Here is a 19880-nt window from a genome sequence, read left to right as displayed (position 1 = left end):
GCTCATGCTGGCTGCTGGCTACATACAGTAGCCCATGGCAATCCACTGCCACAGGGGCTGCAGCCTATGCTGTTGCGGCGACTCACAGCAGCCCAGCTCCAGGTTGAGCCGTCGCCCAGCATCCCAGCTGCAGAGGGCAGTGTCACTGGCCCTCACATGTGGGATCCGAACCGGGGCCCTCTGGGTCCCAAGCCAGCTCTCAACCACCGCACCACTCGGCCGGCCCTGTTTTTAATATTTTTATTTTTTAAAAATATTGGTTCACCTGGAACTTTGTAAATGTTACAATGCAAGGCAAAATTATATAAATCTCAAATATTAGTTAAGTGAACATTAATTTATATCTATCAAAAAGAACTTTAAAGCTTTAAAGAGCTTTGAATCTTCTTGAAAGTTTTTTTAATTTCTAGAAATACAGCAGACTAAACATTTCTACTTTTAAGAGTTGGAAGAGTTTCACTGAAATGTGAAGTATTCATAGTGGGGGGTTAAGATGGATTGAAGAGACAGAAACCAAGGTCATATGACTTTTTGTCAACATACTGATAAATGGTGTCGGCTAGGAAAAATATATTATTGAGTGCCATACAATATACATTTTTACCTAGTTCTCATGTGGTTCTCATTATAAAATGACACATCAAAAATTATTATATTTAGAGAACACTCCTTTTCTAATCCTTTGTGTCTATACATTCCCATGGATATCAACATTAAAGTGTTTACTGCCTTGAGCTCAATCAAGGTATGGCATGATTTTAATGTGAATCTTTTATTGTCTTGTAAGGTCATGGCATAACTGATTTTATGAAAAACAGGTAGTTCTCATTTCTTAACTAGTTGCTTGGCTCTTTCTCTTCCACGTTGAGTACAGTATCCACAGTTATTCCTATGTCCTGCAGTGACCAGCCTCCCTCCACTTCCAGAGGCTTTCTGGGAAAGGAAGTAGAAAGGCTGTATAGGGATGTGTGATACCCAATTTTCATCATCCAGTCAAATAAGACCTAAAAGATAAAAAACATAGTTATCAAATACTGTATACACTTGTGTTCCTCAGGGTCACCATGACATTTTACAATTCTTTCATTGTTAAACATGCCCCTAGGAATAATGAAACAGAACTTTTACACCTTTCAAAGGAGCCTCTTGAGTGTAAAGAAAAATAGTATGCCATGGATTCTGAGATGTGAAGTGAATAATATTTAATAACATTTTGTTTAAGGCCTGGAAACTACTGGCACCCACAGAGAGCAGGGACATTTAACAATTACAAAAGCCCCAACTTTAGGGAATGAAAGATTATTCAATAAAAAGATTGAGAACAAAAAGTTAGCATTTGGGAAAAAAATTATTTAGATCATAATCGAAGCCACATCAAAATCACGCAGGAATTTGGTCACAGAGGACATGTCCAGGCCCCGGGGAACTCTGCCTTATAATAGCCCGATTTTCAATGGGTCATTTCCTATCATGAGTATTCCCATAGTACTCGTCCAGTGATGAGACAGTTACATACCTTACGAGTAAGTCTAGTACCCATGTGACACCATACATAGTGACTATAATATTACTGATTATATTCCTTATGTTGTACTTCATATCCCATGACTATTTTATAACTGGCAATTTGTACTTAATCCCTTTCATTTTTTTCACCCCCCAAATTTTTCTTTAACTTCGTAAACTTTTTCTTTATAGAACTGAAAATTTTTATGTAGTCAAATCCATCAGTATTTTTCATTATGGTTTAGCATTCTTGTCATAGGTTATATGCAACAATCAGGATAGAAAATTATTTAGATAAATATTTTAATGAATGCATAATTATATGTTTAAATGCATTTAAAAATAGAAATACACCAAAATATTAGTAATTGCTTTGGTATCAGACTGCAGATCAAAATTTTATTTTCTCTCTACTTTTCTATGTATTCCAAAATATTGCTAATGAACAGAGTATTGTTTTTAACAGAAAAAAAAAATAGAACAAAAGGAAATAAGCCCTAAAGAATGTTCTGAAAATTACATATAAGCGATGGGGTTTAGGTTAATAATCCATCAGGGATAATGGGAACGAAGCTAATACTGGCTGCTTCCTAAGGATCTGACAGCATGTTACCCACCAAGCTGTGAAATGTAATTAAAACGAAAGAAAAACAACAAATAAAAAACAATAGGATAAGAACTGAAAAAATCTTGAATGCAGAAATCACAGCTCAAATGGACCCAGCATGCCTATTTTCCCAAATTTCTACAACATAGAGTACTTATAAATGCCCTTTATCCTCAAAATAGAGTACATGTAAGTGATGCAAGTACCAGACAACAGTGTGCTAATACCTCTCCCGCGGCATGGGACTATAAACTATTGCCAAATTCAACACAAATATTTCTCAAAATATGAATTTCCTCACCTGTGAACTGCAAGACTTAAAAAACCTTCTCCTCAGGACATTCCCACTTGGACATCGGAGAGCAACAGTAACTACCTGAGGAATAAAAATGTTCAGATATAATTCTAATCCACTGCTCTTTGCAATCCAAAATTACTACTAGTGAAACATCTGTAATTATAAAAGCTTGCGTGGGGTTTTGTAGGAATTTAGCTCTGGTAGTAGACCAACACAATGGTCCAGATAAAATTTACTCTAAACAGAAATAATTCTGCTGAAACTGAAAAACTTGTTCCTACTGATGGAGATCAGTGACAGAGCCTTCCAAAGGGGACATCAGAGACTGAACGATTCTGTCTGCCCAGGTAACATCCAGATCGCAGTTGCGCTTCAACAGTGACCTAGCAAACCAAGATGCAGTGCCACCTCAGAGTCTATAGACAAAGAAACATTAGATTGGAAGGAAACAAAAGGTACCCTGTCCCCTCTATTACTGTAGGCTGTGCACCGTACCTACATCGTCCAAGTAAATGAGAGATGAGCCTAGACTTGGTCCTGGTTGCTGGGAGCTCTGAGATCTCATCTCCTGGGAGCAGTCCTGCTTTATCTGAGTTATGTATCGCGTTTCCCCATAATCTTTCCTTTGATAAAAGTTAAACAGCTTTTTAAAAAGCTTGCAAACTGCTAATATGTTAAAGGACATCCTAAAATGAAAAGATGATGAATTAGTCATTTATTCTGATGTTCATTATTTACCTGTCAGGAAACCTTTTTTTTTTAAGTTTTTATTGGAGAATTGGGGGAGAGGAACAGCATTGGGAGATCTGGGAAAAGGAACAGACAAGTTGCTGTCCTTTTGTTCTTAAGTCTAGTTGTGGAGGATGTCGCTTCACTGGCCCATGCTGGTATTATTGCACTCTTTCCGGGTGAGGCAGTCGCTCGCTGGCTGCTCACAGCGGCTCACGGCAGCTCACGCCAGCTGCCGGCCAGCCCCCACTGCAGCCTATGCCGTCACCGGCGACTTCTGGCAGCCCAGCTCCAGGTGGAGCTATTGTTCACCATCTTAGCTGTAGAGGGCAGCATCACTGGCCCTTATTTGGGATCCGAACCGGGGCCCTGCTGCTCAGAGCTGGTGTCCCAAGCCAACTTTTAACCAACGCACCACTTCGACCAGCTCAGGAAACCTTTTTTCAATGGTTAACATTATCATAACTGTCCTGAGAGTTATGCAGGCATCATAACACATAGAAATGGTGGTTTTAAAGCAGCACCTACCCGCTTCAGGAAAGCATGTTTGAAATTTTTTCCACTCAAGTAGGTTAGGTGTTTGCCTCCCATTCAAATCAGTGAAACGTTGAGACATTATTACTCCTACTAAAGCAACTTTTATAATGAAATTTCATTAAGAATGCCACTAATGTATAAGTTAATACACATGATACTTTTACAGTGTATTGTATATGTATACGTATATGTATAGTATGTGTATGTATTGCATACACATGAGGGCCGGCTGAGTGGCTCAGTTGGTTAAGAGCTCGCTCAAGAGTGCAAGCTCTGAGCAACAGCAGTTCAAGGCCCGGCCCGAGCTGAGCTGAGCTGCCAACAGGCAGCAGGATGGCTCAGCTAAAAAAACAAACAAACAAGAAAACTCAAGTGTATTACATACACTTTACATGTGATTCTCAGTAACAATTATTTGCCATAATTTTGTTAATTTTATTAACCAAAAACAGAATAAAGAGGACGAAAAATTAGAGCAGGGGAAAAGAAAATAGGGATAGTATTGCTTATAGAGTGAATGAGGGAAGAGTTCTGGTTACAGCCAGGAACCTGGGAGACCCTTCTACCTGTGGCTTCAGCTTCCAGTGAGGAGATGGGGTGAGGTAGTTATTTAGGTTCACTGAAGCTCTAAAATTCCATTACTCTGACATACACTTTAATGGGTGTAACACAAAATATCACCTAACAAGTACTGGAAAAGGGGTAGAGAAGAAACAAAATGTAATGCCTGTGAAAGAGGAGAGCGAGCTCTGAGCAACAGCGGTTCGATGCCTGGCCCGAGCTGAGCTGCCGCTGAGCTGCCAACAGGTGGCAGGGTGGCTCAGCTACCGGGAAAAAAAAAAAAAAGACGAGAGAAACATCAGCTGCCTCTGTGGCAGATGTTTCTCAACCTTTTTAGGGTCACAGATCTGAGATTCTGAAGAAAAACACTGTCCTTTTATACATAAGCACAAAAAGGTACAATTTCAAAGGATTCACTGACAAGCTGATGTCTATAATCTGTGCACCTTTCAGTGACAAACTGCTGTTCTTTAGGAATAATGTCATGTGTTTTAAAGCCAAAGTAAATTTATAAGAGATGTTCCCTGTCAATCTTGAGCTATATTTAATTACTCCTGTGTTATAAATGGTTGTCATGGATACCAACCTGAGCTTGATGAGAAGTGAGAATGTAGAAGGGTTAGGACAGATACATCATGGGCATGAATTTATCAGGTATCACAGGGAAAAATCAGCTAAAAAAAAAAAATTGTGTTTCTCCTGGGGGTTCAGTATCTGCATCACACACTTCATTATCTCTGTTTCTGTATGACTTTCACATTTTCCTCTGACGTCCAAAATACCAAACATAAATGTTGCAGATGTGTCGACAAAAATGAGACTTCCTGACGACTTTCATGGCTGCCTCAAAAATGGTTTTTAAGGCGTGTAACAGTCAACTGAGCCCCAAGTAATGGAAAATCATCAGGGCTCTCCTTTCCCTAAGTGACTTAATAGCTAGCTATGTGCTCCCATGCACTGGAGACATGTCTGAAACAAAGCTGGGCAACGGAGGGAAGGCACCACAGATTATGACAAAGCAGTTGGGCAGAAGGCATCTCAATGCAGAGTGTGGGTTCGTCCGACTGCCCCCCAACAGAAAACTATCTAATTCAAACACGTGCAATGTAGCTGCATTCTTCATTGTCTCTTTTTAAAGAGGAAAACTACAATTTGAAGTTATCTACCTATTTCGATTCTAATTTAGAAAGTAACTCACTTGCTGACTTGAAGTTTCAGAAAAGCCCATGTATCCTATCTCTGCCTGATGCAGCGAGAAGGCGCTAAGCTCTCAAAAAACATACTCATCAGACAGCAGGCTTCCAAAGCAGGACTCAAGCTGAGGAGTTGGATATTACACCGTATTCAAAACAGGACCTAATTATAGTGCAATCATGTAAACACTTATGCTATCTTTTGTAAAACCAAATTTAGATAAGACATACTTATTTGATGTTAAAGGAAATAGAAAATATATTTAATTTTCAAAGAAAAAAATAAGCTTACTTCTTTGGCTGTTTCAGGAGGTTCTTCAGGAAAATCTGGAACCTAAAGTAAGTGATAGTAACAGGAATGTAAACATTTAAATAATCTCAATGGGAAGAGTTCCTTTCAATATAGTGTTTAGGCATATTTAAGCTTAAATCTTTTCATTTAATGCACATTTATAAGAAGTTCATGGGCCGGCAGAGTGGCTCAGTTGGTTAAGAGCTCGCTCAAGAGTTTGAGCTCTGAGCAACAGCGGTTCGAGTCCAGCCCGAGCTGAGCAGCCGCNGGCCGGCAGAGTGGCTCAGTTGGTTAAGAGCTCGCTCAAGAGTTTGAGCTCTGAGCAACAGCGGTTCGAGTCCAGCCCGAGCTGAGCAGCCGCTGCGTATTTCAGAATCAAAAAAAAAAAAAAAAAAAAGTTCATGAGAATGAGAGCTAAATTAATAAATATTTTTGGGTAAGCAACTTTGTGCTAACAAAAGATCATAAAAACAGGATTTTAGATGACATCTACCAACCTATACACATTTAAAGAATTTTGCTTTTTTAATGTTCCAAGATACTATATAAAAATGTGTTATTTAAAGAAACTGAAGATAATTATTAAGTTCAGTAAGACCCCAAAATTATTTAGGTTCATACACATACAAATTTTAAGATGAGTGCATATTTTTCTTCACTGGTACTTCTAGAGGACTCGTTAACAACTATTCACTTTGGTTGCTCTCATGACTTACTAAGTGCTTCCCTATTTCTGTTTTAAAAAAACCAGATGTTCAAACAATTTTCTCTTCTTAAAACAGTTGCTGGGGGGCAGCTGGTTAGCTCAGTTGGTTAGAGTGCAGTGCTCATAACACCAAGGTTGCCGGTTTGATCCCCACATGGGCCACTGAGCTGCGCTCTCCACAGCTAGATTGAAACAACTACTTGACTTGGAGCTGATGGGTTCTGGAAAAACACACTGTTCCCCAATGAAACAAAAAAAAAAACACAACACTTGTTGAACCAACAATTTCACCTCTAGGGACACTTTTTATTTTCTAATGCCATAGACTCCACATGTTATAACATTTTATCTCATACACAATAATTGCATTTATTAAATAAACCATTTGTTTGCCTTTGGTATCAAATGCATTTGTCAACCAACCAAAATTTACTGTTAGCATGAGATAATTCATGCTATAACAAAAAAGCAAAGAATCTTGAATTTTTAATTAGTCCATACAGTTCATTAGACCTTTTTGAAATGTTAGAAATAGTCCAATGACCAGATTCTGACCCTCAAGCTCCATTAAGGGACAACGAAACCTCAGACTGAGAAGCAATATATTAGAAACAAATTTCACAATTAGATAGACTCCCTGAGAGTCAGTAAAAACAGATTTCTTATTTCCAACCTTTGCCAGCTCTAAATTTAACTTAGAGATTAAAAATTTGAAAGAAAAGAAGGAATAATAAACCTGGGCACTATTCCAAAGTGAATGGTTGCGAACCCATTCCCTAGAAGGGCCACGGAGGAAAATGATACACTCGTGTTAATATTAGCCACTCACTAAATATGGCTTAATCATGTCTTAGCTACCCAAAGGAATGTTTCCTTAGTAAATATTACGTTTTCCAATTTTACATAATCAAATTACTTCCTCAAAAATAACTGAGATTTTCTAAACCTGTTCTCATCTGTATAACTTCCTTCTAAGTTTGGTTCAGAATATTAATATTAAGCAGGAAGAGTGATTCTTAATGAAGTTGATCCTTTGTAAGGTAGTGATGTGGGAAGACATCATGTGGATTTAAAGCCAGTCCTAATCTTCACTCAGTATACATCTCACTCACAGAACACTATTCCTACAGCAAACTGATGCAATGGCGTGAGTAGACATTAAGTTTAACAAACCTTCTGCATGGGCTGTTCAGCAGGTGGTGAACCTTTGGTTAAAGGCTTAGGCAAGTTCCTTCTCTTTGCTGCTTCTCTGTTTGATGTTGCAAAAGATGTCTGACTGTCATTTTCAAGCACCAAATTTTCATCACCCTGGTCAAAAACAGACAATTTCTACAGAGATGCTCTCTATCAACTTTATTCTACTCACAATAGTTATTTCTTTTCATTGGTGGCATTTCAGTAAAAAATATAATTAAGTCATTATTAGACCAGAAAATTAAAGCACTGTCTCTTTAGACATGAAAAAATGGAGTTTAACATGTTCTAGAAACTACCCTTATCCAGCTCTGGGGTTCCCTCTGATAGATACAAGGCAGAGACAGACCTTTCCATTTTAATTGACCCCCAAGTTTTTCAGTAGGATGGAAGAAAAAAGAAAACCTGGATGATATCCTTTCCTCCTTTCATTAAAAGAAACAAGGCAGTGCAAGGTATTATGCCTTAAAAGGCTGTGAAATAGAACACATATATAAAAAAGTATGTCTATGTATGTGACCGTGCAAAACTTCCATGGCTGAATGTAGCCCTACTATCTTGTAATATATAAACATATTTTAGTTCTCAAATTCAAACTTTGAGCTTCCATTTGAATTAATTCCTTTAGGACAAAGGATTTTATTCCAGAAATCATAAAAATTAATTTTATTATCTATTAAAACTTTTTCCTTAGCAAAATAATTCACTTAAATGTCAAATTCTTCCATATATATGCTGACCTTGTAAAAGTTCTCTTTTTCAGCCTAAACCATCCACCATTTAAATGGGCTGTTTTCCCCATTCCTTTATCCTAAAGAGAAGTTGGTAGAAGGAGTGTGGGGAGCGGGATCTTGATGCTGAACAATTAACTGACCAAACTTCGGCTGCCTTACTGTGAGTTATGAGGTTGGATCAGCTGAGGGATACACTTTTTTTGGTCTAACATTTCAGTTCTCATGTTCTTTGATAGTCCTAAAAGCCTTAAGTAACAACAACAACAACAACAGTCTAGCCTGTTCCTGACTTCTTGCTGTCCCCACTAATTAGGTTAAAATATATCCTACTAGTACCATGAAGACATAGCCTAAAAGCCAGGGGCAGAATGACTAATTTACATTGTGACCATTTCAAAAGGAGATGTGTCAGACTAAAATCAGGCTATCAGTGTCTAACACCACAGAACTGAACAGAGGGCAAACTCAACTCAGAAGTGAAATCACCACACACAGCAGGTGCATTTTATGTTGCCTTTCACATTAATTTTATTACTCACCTTGGATTGTGTTATGGTATATTTACCATTATGAAATGAATAAAAACGGATTCTGCTTCACTACAAGAATCCTGTTTACCTTTACTGAATCATTTCCTTTACAAGATGGTGAAAGGTGCAGTATAAACAGAAGGCAAAAAAAGTCTTTGGGACATAAATGATCTTACACATAAAACCTATGGCCAGTTCTTGTAAAACTTAATTCCTTTATGAGTATCCTTTTTCCTCTGTTACCAAAACTTAAAATTGTAAACTTCTATTAGCAAATGACAAAATTCACACTCAGAATCAAAGGTTAATTTGGCTTTATAAAAACAGCCAAACAAAATTAATATAATGTGAGCTTATACCTTGGAGATCCTTCTTGTGGAAAGATCTGAAATCCTTCATGTAAAACACAGCGATACAGTCAAAATAAAGATTACCTTATGTTAGAACATTTCAAGGCTTTAAGTTATTATCTGTTTGACACACAAATATGCTGAATAAAAATTGATATACAATCATTATTAATAAGGACTTCTTAAAAAGACTGTACTAACATTTTAATATCATTTGCAATTTTTAAAAAAATCAATATATGTAAAAGGAAACATAAGTAATAGCAGAATGCAAAATATAAAATGGAGTATTTTCTAACCCCAAGTTTATGACCATTGCTTAACTTCCAGGTTTCACCCGTCATCTGATAAAAGCGCTCTTCCAGTTTTTTCAATTTCATTTCCTGGTGAGGTTTTAGAACATTCTCTATGTATCTGCTAGCCTGTTCAAAAAAATAAATTAGGCATTATTACTATAACATTTCTAAGATTTTACATTGTGTATAAAGTTGTAAATAAGAACCAGGTAAGAAATTGTGTTTACACTCTAAATTTTACCAAGAAAGCAACAACCTTCACTTTTGCATCACTCTCTTAAAAATTTGCATTTGTACATAATGCAAATAAAGATAAGTGTTCTATACTTATGCTAGTATGGCAGTCTGCCTATATATCCTTTAATGTGTTTTCAGTACAACCAAAACCTGCTGGGGGATAGGGATGCAAAGATGCCTTCTAGGAGCTAAAAGTCAGGTGTGGAGGGAGGGTGTTCAGGGCATGATGCCCAAGGCATGGACTCATTTGGAAGAGCATTTACTGAATAGCTCAATCGTGGAAAAGTAGAAAATAATTTTTGGACTCAAAAGAAATGGAGATTCTGGGTTTAAGATGACAGAGTGAAATTATTTCTGCCTCCCTCTCTTGAAAATCACCCCAAAACAGCCATGGAAACAAGAAACAGAAACCCAAATTCCATCACTGATGAAACAAATACTATTACAACCCCCAAACCACTATATGTGAGGGCAGATGGAGGAGTGGTAACTGATAGAGTGAGAAAGACACAGTCTAAGTGCTTGTAAAGGAGGGTAACAGTAAAGAAATAAGCCAGGGCACTCCACAGACCAGGAACAGCTGAGGCAGAAGAGACGCCAGATACCTCGGCAGGGACATGGGGTGAGGTGCAGAGCTAAAAACAAGGTGGTAGGGGAAGCCATGCATCAAGCAGTGATGAGTGTGTAGTGAACCAAGGATGATGATGACTCTAATTCTTTGCACCTGAGGTTCTTAGGGAAAGAGGGAAAAAATGATACAAGAGCTGTTACATCCTCAGACCCACTTACCCTATCACATATAGGCAGACACAGAAGGTTTACTCTCTGGGGATATGAACCAGAGAGGCTTCAGAGTCACAGATCCTAGGCCTAGTGGAAGATAGGAATGCAAACTATTGGGTTGTCGGAAAAGTCATGAGGTATTTTTTTGTTTTTCGTTGCAAAAATGCTTCATGACTTTTCCGACAACCCAATAAAACAGAGAGTCTACAAAATGTACCTACTGAAAGGTGAGACTCCCCAGCTGCCTTCCCACCTGATTGAGACTGCTGGGAGCCAGACTCTAACCTCACAGGTGGGAGAATGGCGGTGCCTTAGTACGAGAAGGTCAATTGCAAGAGGAACACAGAGATACTGCCAAACCTAAATTACTCCACAATCCCCCTACCATTAAATTGGTATACACCCTACTCCCACAGACATGTCAAGCTCTGCCCACAAATACACAGAAATTCCAATTAGGTTTATTTTCCTTTTTCCCTTTACATTGAAATATAACTTATAAGCAGTAAAAAACACAAAGCTTGATGAAATTTTACAAACGCATATACCACCAATTAAATTAGCTCCTTAATGTATCATTTAATCTGAAAGGACAGAGCCAAGGATTACCAGAAGATTAAGGAAAGCCTCCAGCATGACAAATGGAGACTAAAATTAATGAACAGAAAAAAAAGAACTTGAAAAAACCACACTGGAGCTTTGAGGATAATGGTACAACACTTCAAAATTCCAATGACTTTCAACTTGTAATTCTTTACCAAATCAAACTATAGCAATCAAGTGTCAGAAGAGAAAAACTAACTTTTTAGAATGCAAACACTCAAAAATTTTATGTATCATCAGGCACGTGTCTGCCCAGGCTGGGCACTTCACCATGCATATAGCCTATACTGTGATATATTGACGTATTAATTTTCATTTGTCCAAAAAGAGAAGACATAGCATTAAAGTTTTTAGACTTTTGCTAAACAAAAGAATCCCAACTTTACATACCCTTAGGAAATACATATGCCAATTAGTATAAAATTAGCATATAGATGGAATTATAGTTTACTAATAAGCATGCAAAGCTTTAAAATTAACAGTTACTTCCATAGGAGATAATCTTAAACTTGAGAAGTTCAAATATTTACAAGAGAGCTTCTTACAAAAGATCTTGCAAGGACACTTTCATTGTTATTAAATTCAGATCAGGGTAGTTACAAATGTAGTAGTAACCCCCCTCCTCCCCTTGCCCCAACAAATATATAGGCTTTTACTCTTATGATTTGTTTTTAACCTTTGTTTGTTTACTTAAAAAGGAATAATTTATTCACCAGAAAAAACAAGTGATAGATGTCAAAATATTAATGGCCTTGTACCTAGGCCTCTGTAAAGGGTTTATGTTTTTAATATTTAGGTGAAAGTCCACAAGAGTCACCTCTTTCACAAAGGTCAATCATCAATATGGTAACTGCCCAAGTGCTACCTGACAGTTCAAGGTTAAGAAAATAACTGTTAGATAATTATCCATGGTAAAAGCAATTCCTAGATATCAAAACCAATCTTGGATAGGATGCAGCAAAGGCAGTGCTCAGAGGGAAAGTTATAGCTGTAAACATTGAAGTAAAGAAAGATCTCAAATCAGTAAGTTAACTTTACACTTTATAAAACTAGAAAAATACAAACTAAATCCAAAGCTAGCATGAGGAAACAAATAATAAAGATTACAGAAGACATGCAAACAGAGAGAACAGAAAACAACAGAACCAACAAAACCCAAAAGGGCATTTTTTGAAAAGATCAATGAAATTGACAAACCTTTAACTTGACTAAGAAAATGAAAAGACAAATAGCTAATATCAGAAATGAATGTGGGGTTATTACTACCAACCTTACAGAAATAAAAATGATTATAAGAGAATACTATATACAATTGTACGCCATCAAATTAGATAACCAAGATGAAAAGGACAAACTCCTAGAAACACAAAATTACCTAAACTGACTCAAGAAGAAATAAGAATTCTTGGGCCGGCCGAGTGGCGTGATGGTTAAGAACTGGCTTGGGACGCCAAAGGGCCCCGGTTCGGATCCCACATATGAGGGCCAGTGACACTGCCCTCTACATCTAAGATGCTGAACAACAGCTCAACCTGGAGCTTGGCTGCTGTGAGTCGCCGGCGACGGCGTAGGCTGCAGCCCCTGTGGCAGTAGGTTGCCATGGGCTACCGTGTGTAGCCAGCAGCCAGCATGAGCGGCCAGCAGCCGCAGTGAGCGGCCGTCCAGAAGCCGACGACTGATGTGCCTCGCCTGGGAAGAACGCAATGATGGTGCCAACTTGGACCAGTGGAGCGACATCCTCCACAACTAGATTGAAGAACAAAACGACAGCAACTTGTCTGTTCCCCTTACCCCAATTCCCCAGCACTGTTCCCATCCCCCCAATTCCCCAATAAAAATCTTTAAAAAATAATAATAAATAAGAATTCTTAGCAGACCTAACAAGAGATTAAAGCAGTAATTAAAAACCAGCAAAGAGAGTTGAGTGGCTCAGTTGATTAAAAGATCCAACTCTGAGCAACAGGTAGCTGGTTAGATTCTCACATGGGCCAGTGAGCTGTGCCTGAGCTGAGCTGCTGCTGAGCTGCCAACAGGTGGCAGGATGGCTCAGCTGGTGAGAGCACGTGCTCCTAAAAAGGTTGCCGGTTTGACTCGCGCATGGGATGGTGGCTGCGCCCACCCACAACTAAGATTGAACATGGCACCTGAGCATGAACAGGGCCGCTGAGCTGCCCTGAGCTGCAGATGGGTGGCCGGATGGTGACTGGACTTGGAGCTGAGCTAGCTGCATCCTCCACAACTAAGATTGAAGGACAACAACTTGGCTGCTCCCCTACCCCAATTCCCCAACACTGTTCCCCTTCCCCAATAAAAGTAAATAAAAACCAACAAAGAAAAGACCAGGACCAGATGAATTCACTGGTGAATTCTATCAAACCTTTGAAGAAGAGCTACCACAACAGTTAACACTATTCACAATAGCCAAAAGGTGAAAACAACCAAAATGTCCATTAGTGAAAGGATAATCAAAATTTGATATAGCCATACAATAGAATATTACTCAGCTAGAAAAAGGGATGAAGTACTGATACATGCTTATAGATGAACCCCAGAAAATATGCTAAGTGAAAGAAGCCAAAAATAAAGGTCACATTATGATTCCATTTATATGAAATATTCAGAATACATAAAGCCATACAAACAGAAAGCAGATTGGTAGTTGCCAGAGGATGGAAACAGGGGAATGAGGAAGTAACTGTTTAATGGGTATGGGGGTTTTCTTTTTGGGGTGAAAAAAATGTTTTGGAGCTAGATGGAGATACTGGTTGCACAGCATTGTGAATGTCCTAAATGTCACTAAATTATACAATTTCAAATGGTTAATTTTATGTCATGTGAATTTGACCTCAATAATAAAAAAAAAATCTGAGCACACAGAAAGCAAAAGATCCAAATTTTAAATGCCTGTCCCAGATATTTTTGTATTCTTTCTAGATATACTCTAAAAGTTATACTTACCTTTTCAACCTGTTCCTCTTGTTGTTTTTTTCTCACAAGTTTTTGCCTTTTTTCATTCTTTTCTTCTTCTTCTTCTTCTAAGATATCAAAACATTAAAGTAAAATCAGTAAGAAAAGGTCTGTTCTGAAACAAAAATTCCCTAACAAGTATTAATATTGTATGTTACAGTTTTGGTGAGGAGGCTTCAAGAATGCTTATGGTGAGTTTTTTCCTGCCGGCCCCTGATAAGGTTTCAGCAGCTCCAAGGCACAGCATGGAAACCCATTTCGAATATGAAGTGTGGAATGCTGCCCTGGTGGCATGAGGAGTGCCATTTGGTCACCCTTGGACATGACAGTAAAAGCAACATGCCTAGATCTCAAAGGTGGGGTATGCTTGGCAACTCCTATAGTGACTAAACCAATATTAGGTTATAATCCACTGAATGCCAAGAGGAAGAATTTTTGCTATTGTATGGACCTTTTTTTAAGGATAAATTTCATTTAAGTGAGTTTTATTTAACTGTATTCTCTTGGGCAATGATCCAGCTTTTAGGAAAATATATCCTTGAAGCGGCCTGGCTCCTTTCTGTCGACAATTTTATCTCTATGGCGGTAAATAGTTCATCAAGTTTATTAAGGAAAGATGAGGGCAGTAAAGCACAGAGGAAATCAGAGGTTCCAGTTTGGCCACTAACTCGCTATGAGATTGGTCAGACTTAGTGATCTTAAAGGCTTACAGAGTCAAAGAATATAGTTTTTAAATAAATCAATAGTAGGGGATTCAGGAGCTTTAATCCTTAAAGCCACCCAGAAATGACTACTTCCGAACTTAAGATATACCTCATCTTGCAAATCTTTACAAAATAAGGAGGATTAAAATTTTAAATAAATCTGAAGTCTTGTATCTCAATATCTTATGACAGGGAAGATAGGAAGTGTATGAGCAAGCTGGGTTTTTACTCATTTGAAGAAAAATCTGACAATAATTAGGCACTATACAGTCTTAATTACTTATTAGATAGCTTTAGCCTTCAGTGATTTATATCTCAAAATTACAACCCATAAATGTGCCAAAGTGACTTGCACACAAATAACATAAAGGTGCAACTTAAGGTAAGAAACTATGTCAGGTACACATTTCCCCATTTATAAAACATAGAATACTGGACCTGATAGTTAATATATGCAGCAAATATCCTCTTAATATCAAAATGTATTTTATAAAAGTTTCTAAGAGAAGTTACAATGAATAACTTGAATTTTTCATTGAAGTATAAGAGATCAAATAATTTACCAAAAGAAGAAAAAGAATTCCGAAATCTATGATTGGGATACCCTGCAACATCCACATTGTCTTTTATGTTTGGGTTGAATAGTATAACATTTTAGGATTATGGTTTTATTCATGGTTAGTTTGAAAGGGCTATAAATTAAACACTGACCATTTTCCTTATTTATTTATATTTAAATAGCAAAACAAAACATAATGCCCCAAATTCAGTATTGGCAAGTTTCTTTTTAATAGGCTTTAAGAATGTAGACATTTGTTTTAGGATTCATCTGTTGAGGTAAACTACAATATTGTTTTAAAAGGCTTCTAATATTCAGAAACTTCCACTTACTGAAAAAAACAAAACAAAACTAAGAACTAGCATGGTTTCCTAAAATTAAGAGCACCTAACTATACATAAGAGATATGTGCATAAATAAAAACTGTCAGAATGGAATGAAAACTAAATTAGGGTGAAAAGTTTTTAGAGATTAATGGTAGACATATTTATCATTTATAGAATAGTTTGTAAGCTGTATGTATCAAACAGTAGTTAAGTTGCATACACACAGAGACAATTTAAAATTAGAGCATTTGCAGTGTACCAACTTAGAAATAATAAACTTTTGAATGTGTACATATATGAAATGTATGATTTCTGATAAAAATGTTGGGATTTATGGTCCATTCAAAATCATGACTAAAGTTGTAATGATTACTTTGAAATTACACTGCAAAAAAATAATGGTAAAAATGTTCTTATTGTGCAAAGTTCTAGACTAAATAAACAGATTTTAGTAGAAAAGTATAAAAGGGTAGATAAACAATAAACTTACCTTTCAGATAAACTTGGGAAGATTTAAATGAATTAAGCCATGAGGTAGTCACAGAAATAATTAAAGTAAGAAGAGCAAGCAGTAAGAAAATCCGGCCACACATCAAAATTATATCTTTAATTCCTTATAAAGGTAAAAAAAAAATTAAAATTAAAAACACTTCTTAATACTAACACATTAGATTATTTGTACTAGAAAAGTAGAGTAAAAGTTAAGTTACACAACTGTCTTAAGATTTTTCATATAGTCTCCTTTGGGTACCACAATTCATCACAGTTATCATTACCAGAACACGTTCTCAGGAAACAATTCTGGAACATCTTCTGTCTCGGGAGTACAAGTATAATCTGAGTGACTGGCTACATTGTAAATATTATGACTATCACTAATGAGTAAATTCTGTTTCCCTTCTGCTCAGAGAGAAGGGGATAAGATTATTCACATAGTTAGGAATTAAATGATAGTTCAATTTAAAAACAGTCATTCCCACTGAAAGGCCAAATTCTTATCTCTCACAGTTAAATTATGAACCGGTGTATTTTCTTTCTCAATACTTAGTCATTTGTAAATAAAATTACTATAGACATATTTACCTAGAAAAAAAGTAAAAATTCAGTATTTGGTTTTATATTATTTTAAGACCCAGGATGAAAATTAAACCAGCAAAAACGTAACAAGTGCCTAATTTGTGCAATATAGTTTGTTAACTGTTGAGGGAATGGAGATATAAAATTGGGTTAAAAATGGTTTCTACCCCCAGGAATTTTTAGTTTTGTTTTGTAATTCTCAAAAACTATCAGGCAGAGGTACAGAGGAATCATCTTACCAATGTGATAGGGCTGGTAGTTAGTCAACTAACTAAAAGTTAATGAAGGAATTATTAATATACATGTGCATTTATATATAGTTTTTTACATCACAGCCCCTCCAACTTTTGCCAGCATTACCTATTGATTCTGGTGTTACTAAATACAACATAATTAAATCTGGGGTAACTCTGGCCATTACAGAAGTAATTTAATACCTAGAGTATTGGTATTTAAAGAAAACACTGAATTATGGGATTTATGTTCCATAATATTGTTTTTTGTTCTAATAAGTAATTTGCAAATGTCATATGGGACTATATCAAAGAACTAGATTGGTGTGTAGAGCTTTCAAGTAAAAAATTTTTTAACTGATTTTTTTTTTTTTTTATTGTACCTACACTCAAGAGCCCATGTGCAGGGCACTCAAAGGATAACAAATGTGAGAAAACAGCAGTAAAATGTTTAGCTTAAGTACAAGTAAAAATGTATTGGCAATGAATGCTTTTACACAGTAGAAAAAGACAGGGCTCATTTTTTTCAATGTATGTCCAAAAATATAGCCCAGCTGAATGAACAGGTCTGGGAATTCCACTTTCTCCCCTTGAGAATTCAATTAGCAGCTCTAGCTAAGAGTATTAATATCTATAAGCACATTACTAGCCCTGCAGCTGTTGCCCTAGGGATGTATGATTGGTAAAATAGACCTAAATACTGTTTCTGGATAATTGCAGAACCATAATCAACAAGCCAAAGTAAATGACCATCATTTCACAACTGAGAGAGGATTCTAGGAGAAAAGAGTTAATTTAGTCAAAATTGCAGGAACTATTGGGTTGTCGGAAAAGTCAAGATGTATTTTTTCTGTTTTTTGTTGCAAAAATGTGTCATGACTTTTCTGATAACCCAATAGATGGAGATGCTGCCAGGAGCCCAACAGCATTTTCTAGAATTTTTTACCTACTTTTATTAATTTAGACATTTTGGTAAGTGCTGGGAATACAAAAACAAATTAGATGTGGTCTCTGCCCTCAAGAAGTGTATTTCCTTGTGGTCCGAGCTGATCATGTGAACAGATCTCCTTCTGCAACCCTCAGTAACCACCTTCTCATTGACTAGTGAGTGACTAAAATATTAATGCAAAGTAGAAAATTCCAAATGAGCAGAGAAGTGGGTGCTGTAAAGACAAGGGAGGAGGTGAATTTTGTTAAATACGGTAAGTGTGAATTTAACATTTCTGTATGTCATTTGGGTAAAGGTCTTGTTAGATTCCAATATACCTTGTGTTGAATCAGAGGCACCGGAAGGGTCTTTGTAAGTTTTCTAAAATGCATTTTATTTTAATTTCTTCAAGCAACATTTCTGGGTACCTGATTTCTTAGGGGTGGCAAGCGAGGGTGGAGATTCAAAGAGAGGAAATATTAAAGCTAAGTTTCATCATGGTCTCTAACTTGAAAATTGAGTTTAGTGAGGGACACAGACATGTAAACTCATCACTTATATGTCCAAAAATGAACCGATTCTCCACAGGTCCATCATTTTCCTTTCAGTTTTCCCTTTACTGTTGGCACTACCAGCTACTTGGGGTTGTTCTACCCTCCTGAAGCGAGTCTTCCTGGAATCCCTCCTTTCCCTCGCCCCAAACAATCCATCAACAAATCCTGTTGATTCTACTTTGTGAATATTCCAAATCTGTGCACATTTCATCTGTTATCATCATAGTTCATTCAGGCCGTCATCACAACTTGCCCACTTCAAAAATCTATGCTGTCCCACTGCTTTCACCATAGCTTCCTTCCTAAACATTCTAAACATTCTCCACACTGAATCCAGTGACTTTTAAAAAAAACTTTAAGTAAATCAGTTAACCTCCTATATCTCCGTTTCCTCACTGTAAATGGGGATTATAATAGTACCCAACGCCTATGGTTGTAATGGAGATTGGATGAGATAATTAGTAAACAGCATTTAGTGTTAGGCTTATAGTAGGTGCTTCAATGAATCTTCCTTGATATCCCTGATCCAGCCACATTAGTCTTTATCCGTTTCCTCCAACACGTCACAATTCCTTTTGTCTGGAATGGTTTTGCCCCGACTTTTCAAAGGGGTGGCTCCTTATCATTTAAATCTATTTAGGTTCCTCAGAAGGTATACATCACATCACCATGTTTATTTCTTTTTGAGCATTCAACACGCTTTCAAAGTAGTATCAATGTTTGCTCCTGTGCTTTCTGTGTTGTCCCCCTTTGACGCAAAACTTGACCAGATCTGTACGAACACCTTTTCCACCCTGTGGAGTCAGGCTCCCCGCGGCTACTGGGGGGACCCGGCGCCGGAAGCGAGGCAGGCGCGAGGCAGCCTGGGAGTCGTAGTCAGAGCCGGCCAGACGCGACGCGGCTCCCGACGAGAGTGCTGCGCAACATCCATGGGAAAGTTACCTGGGTGTGAACGCCCAAAGGAAAAAGGCAACGCTTACCTAGACCCGGGATCCCACGTCGGAGCTCCAGACACAAGAGGGGAAGAGCAGAGAGGAGAAAAATGCCCACAACCCCGCGGGATGCCATGGTGGCGGAAGGCCCTCCCCTTCCGGTGGCGCCCCCCCTGGGAAGGCGGTGTGGAACCGTTCCCCAAGGGAGGGATTTGGGGCGAGCTAGATCCTGGAGCCGAGTCGTTGATCAGACTGAGATAAGTCCGTGTTTTTGAACTCATAATCTGTAGCTTTATAGCAGAAGTCACCTCACCACGTCACATGATGTCCGTGGAAGACAGCCCCACAGGCTGCCTGCTTAGCCAAGTCCCATGAAAGCAAAGCCTGAATGGAGAAAGCAGCGCCTGCCTTTTGGACTCTGTGGAAACTGATAAAGAGCTCTCA

General features: G+C 37.7%; 1 protein-coding gene across 1 annotated transcript; it reads right to left on the bottom strand.

Annotated features, from left to right (window-relative positions):
• Nucleotides 1-224: 224 nt before the first annotated feature.
• Nucleotides 225-19675, bottom strand: UBXN8 (UBX domain protein 8). Its single transcript, XM_019642883.1, has 8 exons — nt 19485-19675; nt 16203-16325; nt 14115-14191; nt 9537-9659; nt 7603-7737; nt 5724-5765; nt 2415-2489; nt 225-1004 (listed from the first exon to the last, which is right to left on the bottom strand). The coding sequence occupies exons 1-8, from the start codon at nt 19570-19572 to the stop codon at nt 837-839; spliced, it is 831 nt and encodes a 276-aa protein (XP_019498428.1). The 5' UTR covers nt 19573-19675; the 3' UTR covers nt 225-836.
• Nucleotides 19676-19880: the final 205 nt, after the last annotated feature.

This window comes from Hipposideros armiger, unplaced genomic scaffold (genome assembly GCF_001890085.2).
Source record: "Hipposideros armiger isolate ML-2016 unplaced genomic scaffold, ASM189008v1 scaffold_73, whole genome shotgun sequence".
Lineage (NCBI taxonomy): Eukaryota > Metazoa > Chordata > Mammalia > Chiroptera > Hipposideridae > Hipposideros > Hipposideros armiger.
The sequence above is the reverse complement of the archived record's forward strand: the minus strand, read 5'-3'. Positions and strand labels throughout refer to the sequence as shown.

Excerpts from the sequence above, each read along its gene's own strand:
- UBXN8 (XM_019642883.1), bottom strand. The coding sequence starts at position 19,572 with ATGGCATCCCGCGGGGTTGTGGGCATTTTTCTCCTCTCTGCTCTTCCC. Across the intron at positions 14,192-16,202 it reads TTCCCAAGTTTATCTGAAAG|AAGAAGAAGAAGAAGAAAAG; the intron begins GTAAGTTTATTG and ends TTGATATCTTAG. Across the intron at positions 9,660-14,114 it reads AAGAGGAACAGGTTGAAAAG|GCTAGCAGATACATAGAGAA; the intron begins GTAAGTATAACT and ends TTTTTTGAACAG.